This window comes from Strix aluco, chromosome 38 (assembly GCF_031877795.1).
Source record: "Strix aluco isolate bStrAlu1 chromosome 38, bStrAlu1.hap1, whole genome shotgun sequence".
Lineage (NCBI taxonomy): Eukaryota > Metazoa > Chordata > Aves > Strigiformes > Strigidae > Strix > Strix aluco.
In genome coordinates, this window is record NC_133968.1 from 161,497 (window position 1) to 180,965 (window position 19,469).

General features: G+C 50.6%; 1 protein-coding gene and 1 long non-coding RNA gene across 4 annotated transcripts; both read right to left on the minus strand.

The window, feature by feature from the left end:
- Positions 1-529: 529 nt before the first annotated feature.
- On the minus strand, positions 530-4,318 carry LOC141917499 (uncharacterized). The gene is made up of 2 exons (XR_012621287.1): positions 3,282-4,318; positions 530-2,772 (listed from the first exon to the last, which is right to left on the minus strand). It is a non-coding gene; the product is annotated as an uncharacterized LOC141917499 (long non-coding RNA).
- Positions 4,319-5,337: 1,019 nt separating this feature from the next.
- AKAP8L (A-kinase anchoring protein 8 like) lies at positions 5,338-18,772 on the minus strand. 3 transcript variants are annotated; one of them, XM_074810722.1, is made up of 13 exons: positions 18,631-18,772; positions 17,100-17,132; positions 15,804-16,044; positions 13,292-13,760; positions 12,731-12,854; positions 12,520-12,575; positions 11,931-11,967; positions 10,505-10,613; positions 10,014-10,155; positions 9,488-9,593; positions 8,322-8,452; positions 6,962-7,057; positions 5,338-6,500 (listed from the first exon to the last, which is right to left on the minus strand). In XM_074810722.1, the coding sequence occupies exons 1-13, from the start codon at positions 18,755-18,757 to the stop codon at positions 5,976-5,978; spliced, it is 2,196 nt and encodes a 731-aa protein (XP_074666823.1). In that variant the 5' UTR covers positions 18,758-18,772; the 3' UTR covers positions 5,338-5,975. The 3 variants fall into 3 exon arrangements, with proteins under 3 accessions (XP_074666823.1, XP_074666825.1, XP_074666824.1); XM_074810724.1 differs by lacking the exon at positions 18,631-18,772 and adding an exon at positions 17,976-18,396; XM_074810723.1 differs by lacking the exon at positions 18,631-18,772 and adding an exon at positions 17,818-18,396.
- Positions 18,773-19,469: the final 697 nt, after the last annotated feature.

Genomic DNA, 19,469 nt, shown 5'->3' on the forward strand with positions numbered 1-19,469 from the left:
CGGCGCCGGGGCCCCTTCCTGTCAATCACAGCCATTCCCTCTCCTGATTGGACGGCGGCGCGGGGCTCGCTCCCTCACGGTGCATTATGGGGGCGGCGGGGGTCGCCATGGAGCCCGCGGGCCCACTGGGGGCCCTCACCGGCCCCTTGACCCCTCGGCTCCCAAACTGACCCTCGACCTTCCCCAGGAGCCCTGAGGGGCCCGTGATGCCGGGCCCTTCCCCAGCCCTCACCGGAATGGCGCCCCCCACCCCCTGCCCCGAGGGGCATCACCCCCCCCTCAAAACCCGTCACCTCACGCAGAAGAACCTCTAAAGCCAGATCTCCGCTACCATCAAAGCGCGGCCTAAGGAGCGGACAAAGGCTTCAGCCCAGCAGGACGGCAGCTTTTTCCTCACGTTTTGCCCAAAACCAGATTAAAGCATCTTAAAAGCAACCGGCAGCAAGTGGGAGACGGGTGAGGAGAGACAGGCTGTACCCCCAAAGCATCCCTGGTCTTCCCCAAGCCCCGTGTTTCACAAGCCACATCATTTTCCAGCCCCACTTCATTCCTTTATTACCTGAACCAAAGCACAAACGTTCAAAGGACACGCTTTTATTTCAAATTGTTAAAGAAAGCGCCATCAATTATGTCAAGGATTAATTGTGGCATCTCAGCCACAAAATCAAACCTCCTTATTGCAAGGAAGAGAGCCATTCTTCAAATCTAGCAAGGTTTGAGCAACAGAGCTTGAAAGAAAAAAGATGTGGAACAAGGAGAAAAAATCTCCTATTCCCATGGGAGAACCAGGAAAACTGGACCAGCTGGTGGTGAAGGAGGGGAACGGCGGTAGAGTGAGACCATCAGGAGGGTAAAAACAGGGTGAGGGCATAACATTGATCCCCCAAAATATCCCCAGTTTGTGGCTTGGCCACGTGTGTTCCTCCTCAATTTCTGATTTTTTAAAAAAATTTAATTCACTTAAACCCAAGAAATTCCACAGTTTTGAGTTGTGCAAGGAACAACCTCCTCATTTGTGCTGTTTAACGTTCCCAGGTTGCAGCTGCGACATGTAGAAAACACGATGGAGGAGAGAGAGCAGGAGCAGAAGCACTGTGAGATAAGTTTGAGAGGGAAATAAAAGCTCCAAGAGCAGAGAGGGGTTTATTCCAGCCCTCTCAGATGCCAGAATGGCATTTTTTTAACAGAAATAGGAAAAAATCTCAGGGAATAGAGACCGACAAAGAGAACCCCAACGATTTTAGACAGAAGGACTGAACAGGCACCCGAGCTGCTTCTGAAGGATGTGGGAGATGGATTGGTGGCACCTAAAGAAAATCTTTACCCACTAAATCTGAAAATCATCACAGCAGCCAGGTCCTAGAGCTGAGAAAAATTGATTTTCTGATTGTAGGAGGAAAGCGGGAGGATTTAGGGTCTGTTAATAACAAAGAGCCATTTCAACATGTTGGCTGGAAACTCACAGAATCCTACTTCAATTATTTCCATACCTTCAGGAAATATTATAGATTACATATGGATTTCTAGCCTGGAAACATTCAGACTATGAAATGATGCTCTGGATGATCTATTCTTGAAAGAATTCCTCAATTTAATACCCTTTAAAGACTTCTTCATGTGTTTCTCAGCTAAAAGAATTAAAATAAATGAACATGAAGCTGGCGGCAACTTCACAATCAGAGTAAGGAGTTAAATGGGCGCCGCCCTGCCGCGTTATCGGTACGTTTCTATATGTAACGCCACAGAAACAAGTTCTACAAGTCGTCCTGAATTGCTGATGACTGATAAGACACCCCAGCAAGCTTGAGCACCTCGAAACGACTCGCTGGGAGATGCTCCCCACGGCCTCGGAGACCTCAGAAGGAAGCAGAGCTACGAGGCTGGACACATCCCGCAGGAAATCCAGCCAGGAGCCAGGGCTGTCTGCTCCAAAACACCCCAACATTCGCCTCAAAACCTCCCCCCGTTTTCTTTCCCCTGCATTCTTCCTGCAAACTCCTCCCCAAATCCTTCTGGTTTAGGTGCTATGAAAATACTCCTCTACAGGAAGGAAAAAGCCCTGGGCAGAGGATGGTCAGGCAGGGTTTAGAGCATGGTGCACATGATTGTAATTACTAAATTAACTAAGATAATAAAATACCCAAGAGCGTTAACAGAAACTGAGATCTGGGCTGAACAATCAGAAAATACAAATTAAATCTGCTACCGCCCCCCAGCCAGGGCCACTGCCGAGGGCATTGCAGTAGCTGTAGCAGAGATAAGGGTGGTCTGGGGGAAAATAAAACACCCTTATTTAGGCTGAGCAGCAAAAATTTGAATTACGGCCCGTTCTCCAACAAAGCAACACAGGATAAGGCTCGAAGATGTGCGGAGCGTGGAGGGAAGCGAGGTGAAGCAATGACTGAGCCTTTCCTCGGGGGAAAAGCGGCAGCATCCAAAACCCCTCGTGATGGGTGTAAATCCAGCAACACCTGGATGTGCAGCACCTAGAGCCTAAAGCCCAGCCCTTGCTGGAGCAGCCACAGGGGACTTGACACCATCTCTTGCTTTTTTTTCCTTAAAAGAGAGTTCGTTCAGGGAAAGCATTTACGAGGAAGTTGGTGTGGAAGGATTTTAGCACCCGCCGACTTCTCCGAGCTCTTCGCGGCTGGTTTCTGCTTCCTCTCCTCCACCGACGTGCTCCGAGGCTGCAGCATCTCTGGGGACAAGGTGCTTGGATGTTCCTGCGGATCCTGGGCAGAGCGAGATCCATCCTGCTCGGCTTCAAGCAGTCTGAGGGGGAGGTTTAGTTAACACGACTAATTAATTGTTGTCAGATGTTTGGAGCTTCCTGCCTGCACTCTCGAGGACAACAGAGCCATGAAAACCTCAACGCTACACAGACAAGCACTAAGCATTCCCTACGCAGCGTAGCTATATCTGCACTTAATTCAAGGATTTGGACTCAAAATGCAAACCCTCAGCGATATTTAGTGTGTAAAGACCCAGTTATGGGGCAGCATCGAGCCCCAAATGCTCCTGAGGAGCTGGATGAGCCCCGACCTCGGCGATGGGGCTCAGCACCTCCTCGCACGCACCAGCTGCCTCTCGGGACTGGCTCCTCGGCCAGACTTTGTTTGAAAAGGAACACAAAGCTCAGAGTCCAAGGGCAGGGCTGGTGTACGATTAATCCCTCCCCAGGAGGTAAAAAGCTCGGCACAACGGCGCGGGGGAGCGTCCGAAATGCACGATTTGCTCCTTAAATTGACCTGAAAGGTGGTTGTTCAAGGGGTAAAATTCACCTCTGCGAGGGGACGCCGGGTTCTGCTACGAGGCAAGATGGTCCTTCCAACCTGAACTTCAGGAGCACCGAGGGAACTGCGCTCAGGCTGTGCCCTAATTACACAAGAAGGGAATTAATTGCAAATTGTTCTTTCATGCTGACAGCTGATTTCCCCTCCCCTTGTTAATAAACAACAGGTAGAAGATAACCAACGCAGCCAGCAGCCCAAACTCCACTCGCCCTTCCCTGCTGGAAGTTCTGATCGATGCCGACGCTTCTGGAATGAGCAAAATGTTATGGGAGGAGCCGCTGATGCCCCTGACGAGGAGGTGAGGAGTTTTCTCCCCAAAAAACCAGCTGGGAAACAGCATATTTAACACACGACCTGCACCCCTCAACCATCCTGCTCCTCAAAATTCATTTTTCAAGCCAGTATAATGGTTTGTTAGAGAATAATGACAGAAGAAAGGGGAAAGGAAGGAAATAAAGCAGAAAGGGGAAGGTAGAAGGAAAGTATAACTCACTATATTACAAAAAAAGGTGGGTTTTGTCCATTTTTAAAAAGAACAGCTCACTCACAGAGATCTCACCCCTTTCAGGATATTTAAGGTTACAGGCAGCCTACCCCAATTAAAGAATCTCAATTTGCTTAAGTAAACCTTAAAGATATTTCCCTAATGCTTTCTGAAGATCCACCCCGATTAAAACATCGCTCCTGAACACAGTAAAACTCGAGCAGAGCGCAGCTCTTAACGCTGCAACAAAGCCAAGCCCAGTTGTTTCCATCGGGATGGGCTCAGCTAATTTTATCTAGATCGGTGGGTTTCTGGAGAGGAAAATTAGGAGGAAATCTGGAAATCCCCACAAAGCTCTGCTGAGAGAGGAGGAAAAACCAGCAGCTGTAAGAGGAGGCGACAGAATCGAGACTTTCCTTGGCACAGGCTAAATGTGAACAGATGATGGCGGCTGGAGCGTGCCCGGCTGCCTTCAAAGCAAAAAAGCACAAAGATGACACTTCCGAGGCCGATTTCTAACCCTGACCCCCCGTTTCTTCTCTTTTACAGCCTTCAAAATCATCCCCCCCACCCTAAAGTGCCACCAGCATCCTCCAAGCCCCCCTCCCCGCTCCCGGTTCATTTCTGCGCCCCGCTAACGGCGCTCAGCACTAATTACGCCGCTCAACCGCACATCAAAGCGCCATCTGGGGATCGGGCTTAATACGCTAAAACACCCCAAAACTGGTTAAACCCACGCAAAAGGGGGAAGCGAGGGGCAGCCAACTCCAACACCCGCCAGCTCGCAGGGTCAACCTCTACCCATGTAAAAGGGAACAAGCCACCTTTGTTACAGCCCTGATGAGGTAATTTAGTGACTCAGGCTACTAATTATGTTTGGAAGAAGAATCTTGCAGGACTCATCTGCAGGAGGAGGGTTCACCGCTGGGGATAAACAGTTCTTTAGGGGTAATAAATCTCCCTGGCGTGGAGCTCGTCTCCTCCATCCCTCGGTCCTGTCAGCTCACAGATGAAGCATCCGGCAGTCGCTGCCCCCGGGGACCGGCGCTGGAGAAAAGACTTTGAGGTCGGGAGCGGTCTCAGCACTTTGTCTTCACCTTAATTCTCCAATCTACCTTTCCGTGTGTCGCTGGGGGGGGGGGAAAACTTCCCCCGTACAAACGATTTCCACCAAGTCGGAGGTTTCTAAGGCTGGATTTGGTGTGGCACCGGCGATTCAAGGCGAAGCACGTCCTTAGCCACAAACCCACACGGCAGGAAAGCTCCCAGCCGCCTCCCTCCGTGGCAGGAATAACCTCTGCGGTGTCATGGAAACTAATTTCCTTATTTCTCCTCATTTTGGGGAGGAGAGGCCGTACTCCAGGTGATGATTAACCGACGACAGATTCAACCAAGCGTTAAGTTGGCTCCATCTGCGGTGCTGAACGAAGAGGGAAGCTGAGCTGAACTCAAATAACCAACTAGAACGCGGCAACATGGGGTTTGTAGACCCGGTTCTAAGCTTCCAACCTCTCACAAGCTTTACGGGGGCACCAGAAATTAAGGCAGAGTCACAGGGAATCTCAGGATAGTCCTTTTATCTCCACCCACCAAAACATTCACCTTTAAAATGAAAGCGTTTTACAAACAACACAATGTTGACACCACTTAGTTTCGCTCCGCGTTAAAAGGAAGAAGAAAACATCAGGGGGATTATTACAGTCACATGGAAGTTATGCAGAACCTTAACGGCGTACGCTGCGGAAATTAAAACCCCGAAACCGAGTTTCTGCTGTTTCCAGGCAGACAGGCTAAGGGGACAAACCACATCTTTGTTAAATATAGAAAAGTTTCAATTCAAGGGGAAGAGAAGAGGTTTCGTTTGCCAGATTGTGAAGTAGCACTGGTTTGCACACATGCTCAAAAGGAAATTCTCCTAGTACAAAGCCATCTAAAAAACAGAGACCGCACAAAACCTAGCTACTAAAATGAATTTTGGTCAAAAAAAAAAAAAATTTCCTCTATTTTCCAAAAAAAATCACTTTACAGGTAAAGGCTTTCACTGCCTAAGTGAGTTTAGTAGAATGAGAACTCAAACATGTCCTATGAAATTCACAGATACAGTTATGGGTTTTTTTTTAAAAAAAAAAAAAACAAAACCAAAAAACAAACAACAAAATACGTCAGGTCTTTTACACATCAGCTTCCCCATCCAGAGTTTACTCCGCATCCTCATCCTCCTGTGCTGCAGCAGCTTCCTCACCTTCCTCCTCCTCCTCCTCTACTTCCACCCCTTCGACCGGCTGTTGCTCCTCGGGGAGCGGTTCCTCTGCAGGGGGGGACGTCGGCTCCTCCGCGTTTTCCGCGGTCGGCTCCACCTCTGGTTGTGCTTGTGCCTCCGTTTCTGTCTCTGTCACTGTTTCTTCTCGCTCCCCCTCATTTTCAGCTCCTTCTGCTCCTGGGTTCTCTTTGGGATCCTTGTTTTGATCATCTAGATTTTCCTCCTCTGGGTTTTCTTCTTCCGGATTTTCCTCCTCTGGGTTTTCTTCTTCCGGATTTTCCTCCTCTGGGTTTTCTTCTTCCGGATTTTCCTCCTCTGGGTTTTCTTCTTCCGGATTTTCCTCCTCATCCTTGTTTTCATCTGCTCCTTCTGCTGTTCCTTCCTCTACATTTCCACTGGCTCCCCCTTCTCCTTCCTCATGCTCCTCTTTTTCCTCTGGGTCATCCGTGAATGGATTCTCACCCTACAAAGAGAAGACAAACATTCATCTACTGCATGTTTCTCTCTGGCTGCTTCGAGGAATTCACACCAGCTACACGCCAGCAAAACCCTCCCAAGAAGTTCAGAGCCACAGTTACACCCAAAGCAGTTGAGTGAGCAGCTCCTGAAAGCAGATGCTGCTGTGAGAATTCAAATCAAGACTAACATTAGCAGCAGCAGTGCAACGGTCACGTCTCCAGCCAAAATTTAAGCCGGACACCTCGCTCATCCTGCTCGCTCAGGGCTCGGGGTCACACGTGGGGGCAGATAAAGTCATCTGCGCCGTAGAGACTTGACGACCAGCAACCAGGAATCTGATAAATTATCACAAAACTCCCCAAATCACCTCACGGTTTGGCTAATAAGCACCCTCAGCAGCTACCACGAAATTCCTACAGCGTGGAAGTGTTGCTACTGGCTTGACTCTGCTCCACAAACACCCACCTTCAGGTACCGCTCCAGTTTCTTACTGATTAGTTTGTTGTTGAGAATACTCCTCGCAACTACTAGCGATGATTTCTTGGACTGCTCCATCATAGCCTGTATGGAGGACAAAAAAACCACTTAGATTTTGTCCTGAATTAAATTATAAGGCCAGTAATTAGTCACAGCTCAGCGGCGAACAGGCTACAGGGCGCACTTCTGTATTTGGGTAGGTGACGACACAACAATATTTAAGAAATCTGCTGTTTCCTGCACGTTCCCCTCGGAAAGGGGAATATCAGGCAGCCAAGGAAGAGTCGTGGGGGTTGTTTCACCCACTTCCAGCAGCAGGATCGTTTCCTCTTTCAGTCTCTGGGGACTGAAGCTGCAAGTCGGGGCGTTTTGCCTCCACCGCGGCGCGGGGGGCAGAGGACGGCGGAACGGCGAGTGCTGCGGACGGGAGCGCGTCGACGTTTACAGTCGCCTGCTGGTAGATGTATTTTATACCTAGAAAGAGCTGTCGTCTGACAGCCCTCACCTCGGATCACCACTCGGGGGTGTAGTAAAGCTTTAACAACATCAGCCTACACGTACGTGGAAGGGGGGAAAATCAGAAAGCTGTTTAATTTTGCAAGAAACGGGGCAAGAGACACGAAATCTCATTTTCAGATCGGCGGGAGGGTTTGCTGAAGGGGCCTCAGTCCCACTGACACCCTGCTTGCCAGCTTTTGCCAAGGGAAAGCTTCTGGGGACACAAGAGATCAAAATTCGCTGCAGGTTCTGTGGAGAGAAGGTTTTGGGGGACTCAAGAAGATCAAAATTAAGTGCAGATTCTGTGGAGAGAAGGTTTTGGGGGCCACAAGAACATCGAAATTAGCTGCAGATTCTGTGGAGAGAAGGTTTTGGCGGACACAAGAACATAAGTGCAAACTGTGGAGAGAAGGTTTTGGGGACCCACAAGAAGACCAAAATTAGCTGCAGACTGTGGACAGAATTTTCTGGGAACACAAGAACATCAAAATTAAGTGCAGAGACAGTGGAGAGAAGGTTTTGAGGGACACAAGAACATCGAAATTAGCTGCAGATTCTGTGGAGAAAAGGTTTCGGGGGAGACAAGAACATCAAAATTAAGTGCAGATTCAGTGGAGAGGAGGTTTTGGGGGACAAGAACATCAAAATTAAGTGCAAAATGTGGAGAGAAGTTTCGCGGGACACAAGAACACCAAGATTAGCTTCAGACTGCGGACAGAAGCACTGAAGAGGACGAAGAAAAGCTCTCCCTGGTTTCAGGAAGCCCCTGAACGAAAACCACCCCAACTCGTGCTCCCGTGCACGCGGCCGACGCCTGCGAGCGCCCCGCGGCGCCCGGCCGCCCCCTCACCCTGCGGTTGTGGTTGTGGTCGAGCGACTTCAAGTGTTTCTGGATGATGCCGTACTGCATCGGGATGAAGAGGTCGCAGGCAGCACAGTGAGCGGCCTCCACCTTCTTAATAAAATGCTCCATGCCAACATCTGAAAAGGAAGATGAGAACAACGTCAACGGGAAAATAAGCCGGGGATTTGTGCTGGCTTCGGGATTCTACTCCAGCCTGCATTAAATTCACTTTTAACCACCACAAAGTCACTTTTAACCCTTCCACCAGCGTCAGAACAGCCTCCCAGATTTGTGCTGTTGTAGATTTTACTCCACCCTGCGTTAAATTCACTTTTAACCACCAAACACTCACTTTTAACCCTTCCACCAGCGTCAGAACAGCCTCCCAGATTTGTGCTGGTTTAGATTTTTCTCCAGCCTACATCATAAACTCATTTTTAACCACCATAAACTCATTTCTAACGCCTCCACCAGCATCAAAAGAGCCTCCCAGGTTTATGTTGTGTTCAAGGTTTTACTCCAGCCTGCATTAAACTGAATTTAACCACCACAAACTCACTTTTAACCCTTCCACAGGCATCAGAACAGCTTCCCAGATCTGTGCTGGGTTCGAGATTTTATTCCAGTCTGCATTAGAAACTCAATTTTTACGAGTTCATAAAAAACTTCATTATAAACTCATTAATTTTATTTCAGCCTGCATTATAAACTCACTTTTAACCCCCACAAACTCATTTTTAACCCTTCCACCAGCATCAAAACAGCCTCCTGGGGAGCAGGAGAGGAGCCGAGTGGAGCGTGTTAGATCCGGCCAGGTTAGTGGACTATTGGTGGCCCAGATACAAGCCCGGCACATGCCGATGAGCGACGCAGCTGCAGCTGCATCAGCACTGCGGGTTTGCAAAAAAAAAAAAAAAAAAAAAAAAAATTACAAAGAAAAATCTCTTCAGCCAGCTCATCGTTCAGAGAACGGCCACAAAGCTGGGTAATGACCTCAAGTGGCTGACGGTGCACTTGAGCAGACAGTAGGTTTTGCTCTTCAGCAACACCAGCAGTTTCCCCTCCTCCCCTTTTTTTACTGTTTTTTACTGTTTTACTATTTATAGAGTTGACGAGGCAGCAGATACAGGCGACAGAGGAACTCTTCCACGCACACAGGTAGTGAATCTTACCTTGTGTAAGATCTTGGTCCCTATAAATCTGCTGAATAACTGCGTTAATGTCTTCAATTGCTTTACGACGCTCTTCAGTTTTCCTAGTTTTATTAGCAACATATTCCTGTACAAGAAAATATTTCATATTAACTTTTTCCCTCCCCCTACTTTTAGGTGCATCTCTCCAGCCCATCCTAGAAGTCCTACAAATCCCACCACGCATCGTCCTGCGGGTAGCGCTGCCTTTCAGCACGTCAGTCACCCACTCTGGCCACCAAAATCCGCAGTAGGCAACTATCTTATTTCCTACCAGTGCAACCAGTAAGACCAGAGGTTACGTGACCTGTTTAAAAGAAATGGGTAGTCAAGGCAGAGCTCTGATGCTTTCGCCCAACTTTAATCCACCTTCTCTAGCAGTTTCCAAGACAGTTACTTAGAGAGGCAGTTCAGCTTTACAGAACCTCCAAAATTAATAATAATTAATAATAATAATACAACTCCAAACTCTTAAATCCAAGGGACAGAAACAGCACTGGAAGCTCACCTGGAGAAAATCAGCTGTTTGTTGAGGCAACTTGGTTCCCACAAACTTGAAGTGTTCCTTATGGAATTTACTCTCGAGGTGACTGTTCATCTCGTCATCGTAGAAGGTCCGATATTTGCATAACGAACAAACAAACTGGATCCTGTCGGGAGAGTCAGGAGGCAAAGAGAAACGATATTCAAACCAATCCAGTCCAGCTCTTCTGCACTGGATCTGCTCCCGCGCTCTACTGAAGGGTGGCAGATAAACTTCTGGAAGTCTCCAACCCTTTGAGCATTTATGGGATGTTTCCCAGAGTTTTTCCCCATTTTTATTTATTTTTTAAGCACGGACGGCGAGAAGACTGGCAGGAGAGCAAAGCAGCTTCTACAAGGAACAGACAAAACACTGGGACAACTGGGAACAAGAGGACAGACCCCGGCTGCGAGTTCTACGGTCCCAGAAAAGGAAGCAACATCACTAAAAAAATAAAATAAAACAGGAGACGTTACCTTTCTACCATGCGATCCCGATGCCTCTTCTTTTGCCTCTCTTGAGTTTTCTTGCCCGCCTGCAATTTGCGTTTGATTTGACTGATCTCTTCTTGAATTGTTAAAGCACCTAAGTGTTTAAAGCAGGTTGGATTTCAGGGCACTACTTGAGGACACCACCTGATTAAAGAGAATTTCCCTAAACAAGTTTAGTCGTCAGCCCAACCAACCCGCACAACTGAGACACCGTAGAGTCAAGAAGCTGCTCCCACCGGCCAACTACGGGTAAATTTCTGCTTTCTACGACGGTGCTGTCCGCCCCAGATTTGCTTTTTCCACAAAAAGCTGCGCTGGGCCAAGCTTGGTGGGTGGGGGGCAGAGGGGAGAACCACGGCAGAAAGACTCTAATGTGGTTTCCCAGCTCTTTAATTACTGTTTGTTACTGGGTTTATGAGGTTTTAAGTATTAATTAGTTACAAGTTTGATTTTATTTTATTTTTTTAAGCACCACACGCTCCAATTTGTTTGAAGCGAACACGATTCACTCAAAGCAAACAACTGGCAAAGTGCTAAAGCTTGGGTAAAGGGGATGAATTTACACCGCTTGTTTTGGGGACAGAAAAGCCGCTTTTGTGTCTGCCCACACACGTAGGCACGTCCAAGGATCAAATTTACACCAGCGGGCCGGGCAGCAAAGACCCCCCACATCTTGCCAAGAGGTTTCTTTCCAGCCCTCCTGCTTCTCTAAGCTCCCCCGGGGTATCACGGCGCTTCTCCGACCGGCCCCATCTCTCCAAACCGGGATGCTCCATCCCAAAGAACTTACCCAAAGTCAAGTTTAAGGCGCAGCGGGAAATTAAATCTGGTTCCCTAAGCCCCAGGCTAACAGCTTCACCAACCTACCTTGACCAAGGGATCCAGCTCCTCCCTAGCAGGACTTTTACAGCATTTCCTTATCCCTGAGCAGACACAAAGGATGGGATTCATCTGACTACGTGCAGACATTACAGCTGAGCTAGTCCCCTGTCCCCCCGGCAGCGGAGATCTGACAGGTCTCATCCTGAAGAACAAGCGAATCGGTGCCCTGGGAAGGGCCCCCCCACCCCGTTTCTCTCCGGCGCTCTCGCTCGGAGGATCCCACCTCCGACAGCGACGGCAGCGCCAGCCCGGCGTCCCCGGGGGACTGCGGGGACACGCGCAAAAGCCAAATGGCCCCTTCGTCGAGAAGGCGCAGAGGTTTAGCTCAGGTCACCAAGACGCAACGAACCAGAAGGGACAGCGAAGCCACGAGGCAAACGGACTCCAAGAACCGAAGGAGCCTGAATAAACTCATCGGATTTAATTGGAAATATCTCTTCTGGCCACGTCGGAGCCCTCCGCTGGAGGGGGGTTACGATCCCCGCGGAGCTTTGGAGCGCAAATGAGCCATCGCATGCACCAGACTCACCTTTCTCTGAATCTTTCCCTTCTTCATCTTCCCCTTCCTGAAAAAAGCAACGTCGGGAAGTTAAAACCATCTACAGAAGCCAGCTTGATGCCTTCACCAGCCTGCGGCCTCTCAAACCCTCCCCGGGCACCCGAAACACCGCGGGGAGGAGCGATCCGGCCGCTCCACGCTCCCTGCACGCAGGGAAACGCCTCCGCAAGGCCTAAAGGTCTTGGATCGGAGAAACCTCCAGCGCCTTCAGCCCCCAGCTAGAGCCAGGCAACGCAATCCCACTCTTCGGGATTCTCCACATCGTCGGGAATTGATTTTAGGGTTTTCCTTCCTTAAAAGCTCTTTGCACAAGGGTGTTTTGCTGCGTTTTGACACCATCAAGCGTCTTGCAGTGCCGTTGCAGCCGGTGGGAAGCCCCCGTAACGTCCGTGCTTCCCTCGATAGAGCATTTTACATCCACCCACTCCCCCAACCCTCTGCCATCGGACTCAGCTGGGAATAACACGGGAATCCAGGGATCTGCCCTCACCAGCTCCAGCACCTCCAACCAGACCTACAGCTTTTAATCACGATAAAGTAATTTTCAAGAATTACTTACACCTCTGGAGCCCTCTTTCTCCTCTTTTTCTCCCGATTCTCCTTCCGTTCCCTCCTCTGAAAGAGCCAACGCAGCAAAAAGTAACCCAGCTGAACACCAATTTTGTCACCGCGTTAAAACATGAGGCAAAGCACGATGGCTCTGCCGAAAATAAAGACGTGGAGGGTTTTCCATGGCTGCCGAGCGCACCGCGGAGCCGCTCCGCTCTTACCGTTGTCGGAGTCGGAGTTATCGGAGCCGTCCGTCTTCGCCGCCTTGCTGTCGGGTTCATCGGAGCTGTTTGTTTGCTTCCGCTTCTTCGTGGTGGGATCTTTTTTGATTTTCTTTTTCTGGGGCTGGGAGAGGAAAGGTTAATCCCTGCAATACCAGCAGCTGTCCTCTGCAAACAGCAATGTCTTATTTTGCTCGTTTTTAGCAATTTAAGCTTCCTGCATTAAGTTTCGGAGGCAGAGTTGATCAGGAAGGACATAATCCACCACACCTCTATCCCATAATACAGGGGATTGAGCTGTGAAGGGCTGCACTATCCTCCCACCTTCAGAAAACAACGTTTTTAGCATTAAAACACCCCATGTATCAACACTCTGCAACGGAGCGCAGCTGCCTCGATCTGCTTAGAAAAAAAAATACGCTAGAAAGCCAATAACTCGCCAAATTAAAAATTATCGCTTTCCAGAGTGTGTTTTGGAGCCCTGTGCTGCAGGACGTGTGGGTCTGTCGGGAAATAAATCTCTGAGCCGAGCGGGTGGGAGGTTACAGCACAACTACTTACTTTAAAATCCGAGTCCCACATTTTCCAGTTTCTCCTCATTCGTTGTTTCATCATTCCTCCTCCGTAACGCATATTTCCCGAGAAACCTCGCATTCCCTGGAACATGCTGAGTTCTGGGATAATGTTGTGGGAGAAGAGGGAAGGAAGCCTGGAGGAACCGTGGGGACCGAGACCTCGCGAGCCCATCGATTGCGGAGGCTCGTTCCACTGTCCGCCCATGCGCCCGGGATAGGAAGACGCCATGGGTCTGTTATTGCGTCCGTCTCTACCCCAGTTTTGACCCCGTTGACCAAAGTTATCCCGGGCTCTGTTCTGATATTGATCCCGGCGGTTGCCGTAGAAATTGTCATAGTGCCCCTCGTAGGCGTTGTCATTGTCGTGTTCGGATTCGTTGTAATCGTAGCCGGATCGGTACATGTCGCGGTCGTTCATCGAGGACCTCGAGTCGTAGGATTCGTACGAGTCGTACCTGCAAGAGACGCGTCAGCGAGACGCCGCTGAGGTTAAGGAAATAAAACCCATCGAAATGGATTTTTTGGTTTATTTTCAATTGTGAGCGAGCGGGACAGGACACAGACCAGAAAGAGCTGGAGACGAAGCTCCGAGGTTTCAGTTCCAGTGGTGGAGGAACCAGAAACCTTTAGGCAAGGGAAAGCCCACGGAGCCCCTGGAATTTCTTCCAGAATTACCAAAATATTTTAAAAGAATAAAAAAATAACTACGTTGAGTAAAGGTTCTTTCACCTGCTGAGGCTGGGGGTGATCGGTTTGTCCCCGCTCCCAAATATCCGCTTCAAAATGAGCTTCAGGAGCAGCTGAAATGAACCAAGAGCTCCTCGTCCTCACAGCAAGTTCCACCTTACCCAGAAATACTTCCAGGAACAGCCAGATTTACTCCTCAGCTACTCAAGGGACACCGTGGCACAAGCAAAGACATATTCCAGCCCCGTCCTTCCTCATTCCCCATCCACTAACAATCTGTTTTCCCCAACTGGAAAGCCAACATATGCCTCACCTGTTTTAAATCCATTTTTTCCCCCCTGGAAATGAGGCAGCGGAGGATTTTTAACTTTATATTCCGTGATACTAAAACGCTTCGTGTTGGAATTTAAGGCTTTGCGTGCTCGTTGGCAGCGCTCCGACCGACAAGGCAGGCGAGGAGGAAACCCGGAGCGCAAGAAAAAAAACTCGTGACGCCGAACTAACGAGCCTTGTCAAAGCGCGACCCCCTCGCCGCTGCGCTTTACAGTGAGGCCTCGAGAGCCTGGAGAGAAGCAGCAGCGAGGGGGAAAGGATGTTATCGTGGCCCCAAGGTCAGAAGAAAGTCACCCCACTGATACAAGGAGAGATAGTGGGGCTACAAAATCAGGTCAGGCACCGATGGAGGAGCTGCCAGTGTCCGGTTACGCGTAAGCCGGAGCAGCTGGAGGGCGAGCGGCTGCTTTTCTGCTCCGCTGTAGCCCGGAGCCAACGTTCTCCAAGTGATTTATCTTCCTCATAGCCCGTTTCTTGTTATTTCCTGCACAGAGCAGGAAATTTTTAGCTTTTTAATAAAGCTTGTCCCATTCCCAACCAGTGCGGCGGCACCACATGGGTGGAAACGCGCCGCAGGCAGGAGCGTGTCCGCGAGCAGCCGACTGCCGGCGCACGAGATCAAAGCGGAGAAGCCCAAAACGACGTTTGAAGGGACAAGAATCGGGGGAACAATTCGGCAAACCCCCTCCAGCGCGGTTAAACCAAGGGAGCAACCGAAACAAATCCATTTGATACAGCAGTACGGGCTTATTTCAGAGGAGAGTTACTGGTTTGGAAGCGTAGGAGCAGAGTAGAAAATTCACATTTATGAATATTTACTCCTGAATTTTACTTTGTCCAACATACTTTTACTTCTTTAAAGCATTAAAAAGATGGAATAAGTAGCCACCCTGGAGAAATGCCAAGTCCTAGCTCCAAACTCACACTGCACGTTAATAAGAAATATTTGGGGAAAGAATCCTGTTTATTAGTACTTAAACATTAATAAAGATCACCAAGGAGCTGACTACATCATAGAGCTGAGCATCTCCTGTGACACAGCAGCAGAAGTCAATCTATTAATCAAAATTAGTAATTTAAACTCAGATTAAGCAAGAACTAGTGCCTCGTTTTCCTTAACACTGCTCTACAAGTACATAAGCTTGTGGGAACGAGGAATAAAAAGGATTCCTTATAACAATTATTTTACTGAAGAACCCTAAATTTTAGCCACTGCTGAAAATGCTGCACTAAAAGCCCCAAATTTGGAATTTTTTTTTTTTTTTTTTGCAAGACACAGATGAAAACTTGGTGTAAAAGCCTATTTTACAGTTACAGCAGGTGAGAGGAGGATGGCTGAGCCAGCTCTGGACGCTCGCTTGAGTCACGACGCTGGAAAAGGCAAGAAGGAGACCAGCGAGGACCGAACCGAGCAGCCACGACTCTTAACGAGCAGCAGATCGTTAACCGCGTCTCCTAGCCTCGTGCCCTGCGCTCACCTGTCTCCGCCAGACCCGTAGTGTCCTCCTTGCATCGTGTCCGTATCCATGTGCGACACCATGTCCAAGCGCTGGTTCATTTTCGCGATGACGGCGTCGGCGTTGCCGCCGCCCGAACCGTCGGGGTTCATGTCAACGTCCGAATTGGCCATTTCCCAGGAGTTCGAGGTGGCCATCCCGTAGCCATAATTGCCCGAGTTATCCTGGCCGTAGCCGTAGCCATAACTGTACCCCTCGTAACCTGGAACAAGAAAAAGAAAAGAGCTGGGTTTATTTCCAGTTATCTGCCTTCGCTAATATTTTATCTCGAATTAAGACGCCCCAAGCAATCGCCACAGGGAGTTAAAATTAATAAAAAAAAGCTCAAAATTTCTATTTAAGTCACCTATAAACTCTGAACTGTTGAGCTCACAAAGGTTTAAGGGAACAATTTCCTCATGTAAGTCCCATAAAACACCCGCAGCCTAGAGCTTCCTCCGTCCAACCTGCACTGGAGACGAATAACCAAGGCAGAGCTCCATAAAAACCCATTTTGGGTAAACCCAGAGATACCAAAGAACCGTTCTAAGTGTTTTTTGCTGGATACGAAGCCAGATGAACGCAGCTAGGACATACCTTCACCATGTAAGCTGCTTCAGAACCCCCGAAATGCGAAGGGAGGACACTATAGCATGTACCCGTCCTCTTCAAAGACAGGACAGCCAAGCCCAGAAAGCAAAACCACCTTCAGCCTAGTGTTTCCCACGTGTTTTGTATCAGAAAGCAACAGAACGGCTTCTCCTCTCATTAAAGAAGCCAAAACTGTTACAAACAGGAAAAAAAACCACCATAGCAATAACACATAAAGCCAATTAAAAGCCCGCTGAGGCTTAAAATTTGTGTTTTTCCTCCCCCAGCCCTTTTATTTGGCTGCTGGCACACGCAGAGATGGAATTTGTATTTCTGCTGCCTCCTCAAGCCTCGATTTACCTCATCACCTGACTTCACGTGAGTTTTCCAAGTAGCAGAAAGGGTATTTTGGGGGGGAAAACAACCCCAAAAAACAAACATTCTGCCTAGAACAGTTTTCCTGTGCAACCAGTTTCAGCAACAAAGTTTCCCGTTGGCTTCAACGTGAATTTTTAAAATAAAAAACCACTGTCGCACAGGTGGAGCAGTAAGAGGCTGCACGGGGTCTGTGTCGCTGTTGTTCATCACCGACCTCAGCACAACTCCCTCAGGCTCAGGAAATGGATCTGAAGTGGATGGTAATAAACCAACCTGCCAGAAAATTACTCTAGATTCTACCATACTTGCCTCTGTTCGTCCCAGAGTTCCAGTCTCCATAACCTAGAAAAAGAGCAAAAAGCAATTAGAGACGATTTCATCGTTATCGTAGTGCTCACGGTCAAAGAGATTCTCGTTACCCAGCGTCAAAACGGAGCGACGCCCCCAATAATCCACAAGTCTTGCACCAAATATCAAAGAAGTCAGACCTTAACATCGCCCCAGCAATGCGACAGCCCCGCAAGAGCAACAGCTTTTGCTCGTCTTACACAAAAAAACAGGTTTTAATTTTGAGCTGAGTTCCCAGTAACTATTTCCACGACTATTTTGTGAGCAGAGGCGAAGCGTTCGGGAAAGCGAGCGGGGCCTTGCACAGAATAAACCCCGCTCTGATTAACACCTAAAAAGAGGGGACCGGGACACATCGGGGAAGTTTTAATCCCATCGTCCGCCAACCTGCAGCCTCCCGGGACTGACATTCAGACGCCCTTTGAGGCAAAACATATCTCAACGGCATCGCTGCACTTTGCCCTTGCAGGAAACCAGCTGGAAGATGGAGATACCGGGGTGGAAAGACGCCGTCCAGAGGAGCCCCAGCCTGGACACCCACATCCCACGCTCCCCACTCGAGAAATCGTTACCCCAACGTTAATTTTCAAAGCAATTACAGCCTCGTTAACCAGCGTACGTATGCGCACGGCTTCCCTTCGTATCAATCTCCACACACACTATGGGAAAGCGATGTTACCTTGCAGGTTCTTGTTGTGGTTTCCCTCTTAACTAAAAACTTTTCACAGAAGGCGGCTAATTTATTAATTTTCTTTTTCTTTCCTCACCCAGCATCACCATTACAGCCTCAACCACTTCCAGCCGAAACAGTTGACACTGAATATTGTGGCAAATCACCTCCTACACCCACCACGCTCCACAGGTGAGCCGAGATGCCACTCCAGGAGCCAGCAAAGGAATAAAAACATCAAGATTAAAAGGGGAAAAAGGCAAAATTGCCACTAAATTAGGCAAGGAAGAGTTACAGCTGTAACCTGAGTGAGGATGAGAAATTCCTCTTTAGCTGCCACCGCCAGGCAGAAATCAGAGGAAACCTAATTAAGCTTGATTAAAAATTAAATCAATTTTCTTATAGAAATAGAGTGTGGCTCGCTGCCTTTTCCCTCACCACCCGCACCAGGGCTGGAAGCGCCCCCCTGCCCGCGGCCTGAGGGTGCCCGGGGAGCACCGGGCCGGGGTCCCGGGGGGTGGGACCCGGAGGGGCCGAGGACACAAGGTGGTTCCAAGGCGCCGGGCCGGAGGCAGAGCCACCTCCCGGCCCTCAGGCCCCGCTGACACGGGGACGGGGCGAGGCCGGGCGGCGGTAGCGCCCGTCACCCCTCAGGGGCCGGCCCGGCCGCAGCGCCCAGAGGCTCCGGCCTCCCCCCCCGCCCCACCGCCGCCGCCTCACGACAACCCCCACGGCCCGGCGGGAGCCGCTGAAAAGCCCCGGCCGCGTCCCGGCTCCCCCGCGGGGCCGCCCCCGCCGCCATCTTGCGCCGCCGCCCCTCACCTGAGTAGCTCATGATGGCGGCGCCGCCGCCCGCCGCCGCCTCCTCCTGCGCGAGACGGTAACGGCGGCGCGCGGGCCCCGCCTCCCCGCCCCATTGGCCGCGCCGCTCCGCCTTCCCCGCTCTCATTGGTCGGCCGCTCCCTCATGCCTTGCCGCCATTGGTCCAGCCTCCCCGCGCGATCCGCGGCTCCCATTGGCGGCCGGCGCATGTCGCTCACCCTTCCCTTGGGCGGCCCCCGCGGCGGTTGGAGGGCGCAGATGTCCATCGCGGCGCGGCGGGCTTCTCGCTCAATGGAACCCGCAAACCCGAGCGCTGATTGGCCGGCGCCGCTGTCACCTCGCGAGGAGGCGTGACCGCTACCGTTCTCTCCTCTCATTGGCCTGCTAGGGGGCGGGCTGACCCCGCTGGCGCCAATAGCGCGGCAGACCCGCCTCGGGCCGGTAGCCCCGCCCCCGCACCGCCTGTCGCCCCGCCCCTCCTCGCCGCGGCGCCCGCTCCCATTGGCTGCCTCCGTGGGGGCTCCCGGCCTTGGCGGGGGGGGGGGGGGCGGCAGTGTGCGCGCGTGCACACGCGTGTCTGCGGCCCCCGGGGGCTGTGGGCACGGGGGGCGGGGCACGGACGGACACACGGACTCACAGGGACACACCCCCCTCGTGTCTGCCGTGGGCGTGGCCTCAGCCCGACCCGGGTGTCACCTCACCCCTGGGGTCAAGGTCACCTCCTGACCCCGCTGTCCCCAGGTCAGCGCCACAGCCCGACCCCCCTCCCCTTCAACCCACCCAGGGGAGCCCTAAACCCACCCCAATTCCCCCCAAAACTCCATCCCCACCCACCCTGG

Bases quoted from the DNA above. Each gene is read 5' to 3' on its own strand.
- AKAP8L (XM_074810722.1), bottom strand. From the start codon at position 18,757: ATGAGAGCGGGGAAGGCGGAGCGGCGCGGCCAATGGGGCGGGGAGGCG. The intron at 13,761-15,803 runs GTGAGCGCAGGG...CGTCTCTTGCAG, and splicing joins TACGGGTCTGGCGGAGACAG to GTACGACTCGTACGAATCCT. The intron at 11,968-12,519 runs GTAAGTAATTCT...TGCTTTTTTCAG, and splicing joins AGAAAGAGGGCTCCAGAGGT to GAAGGGGAAGATGAAGAAGG.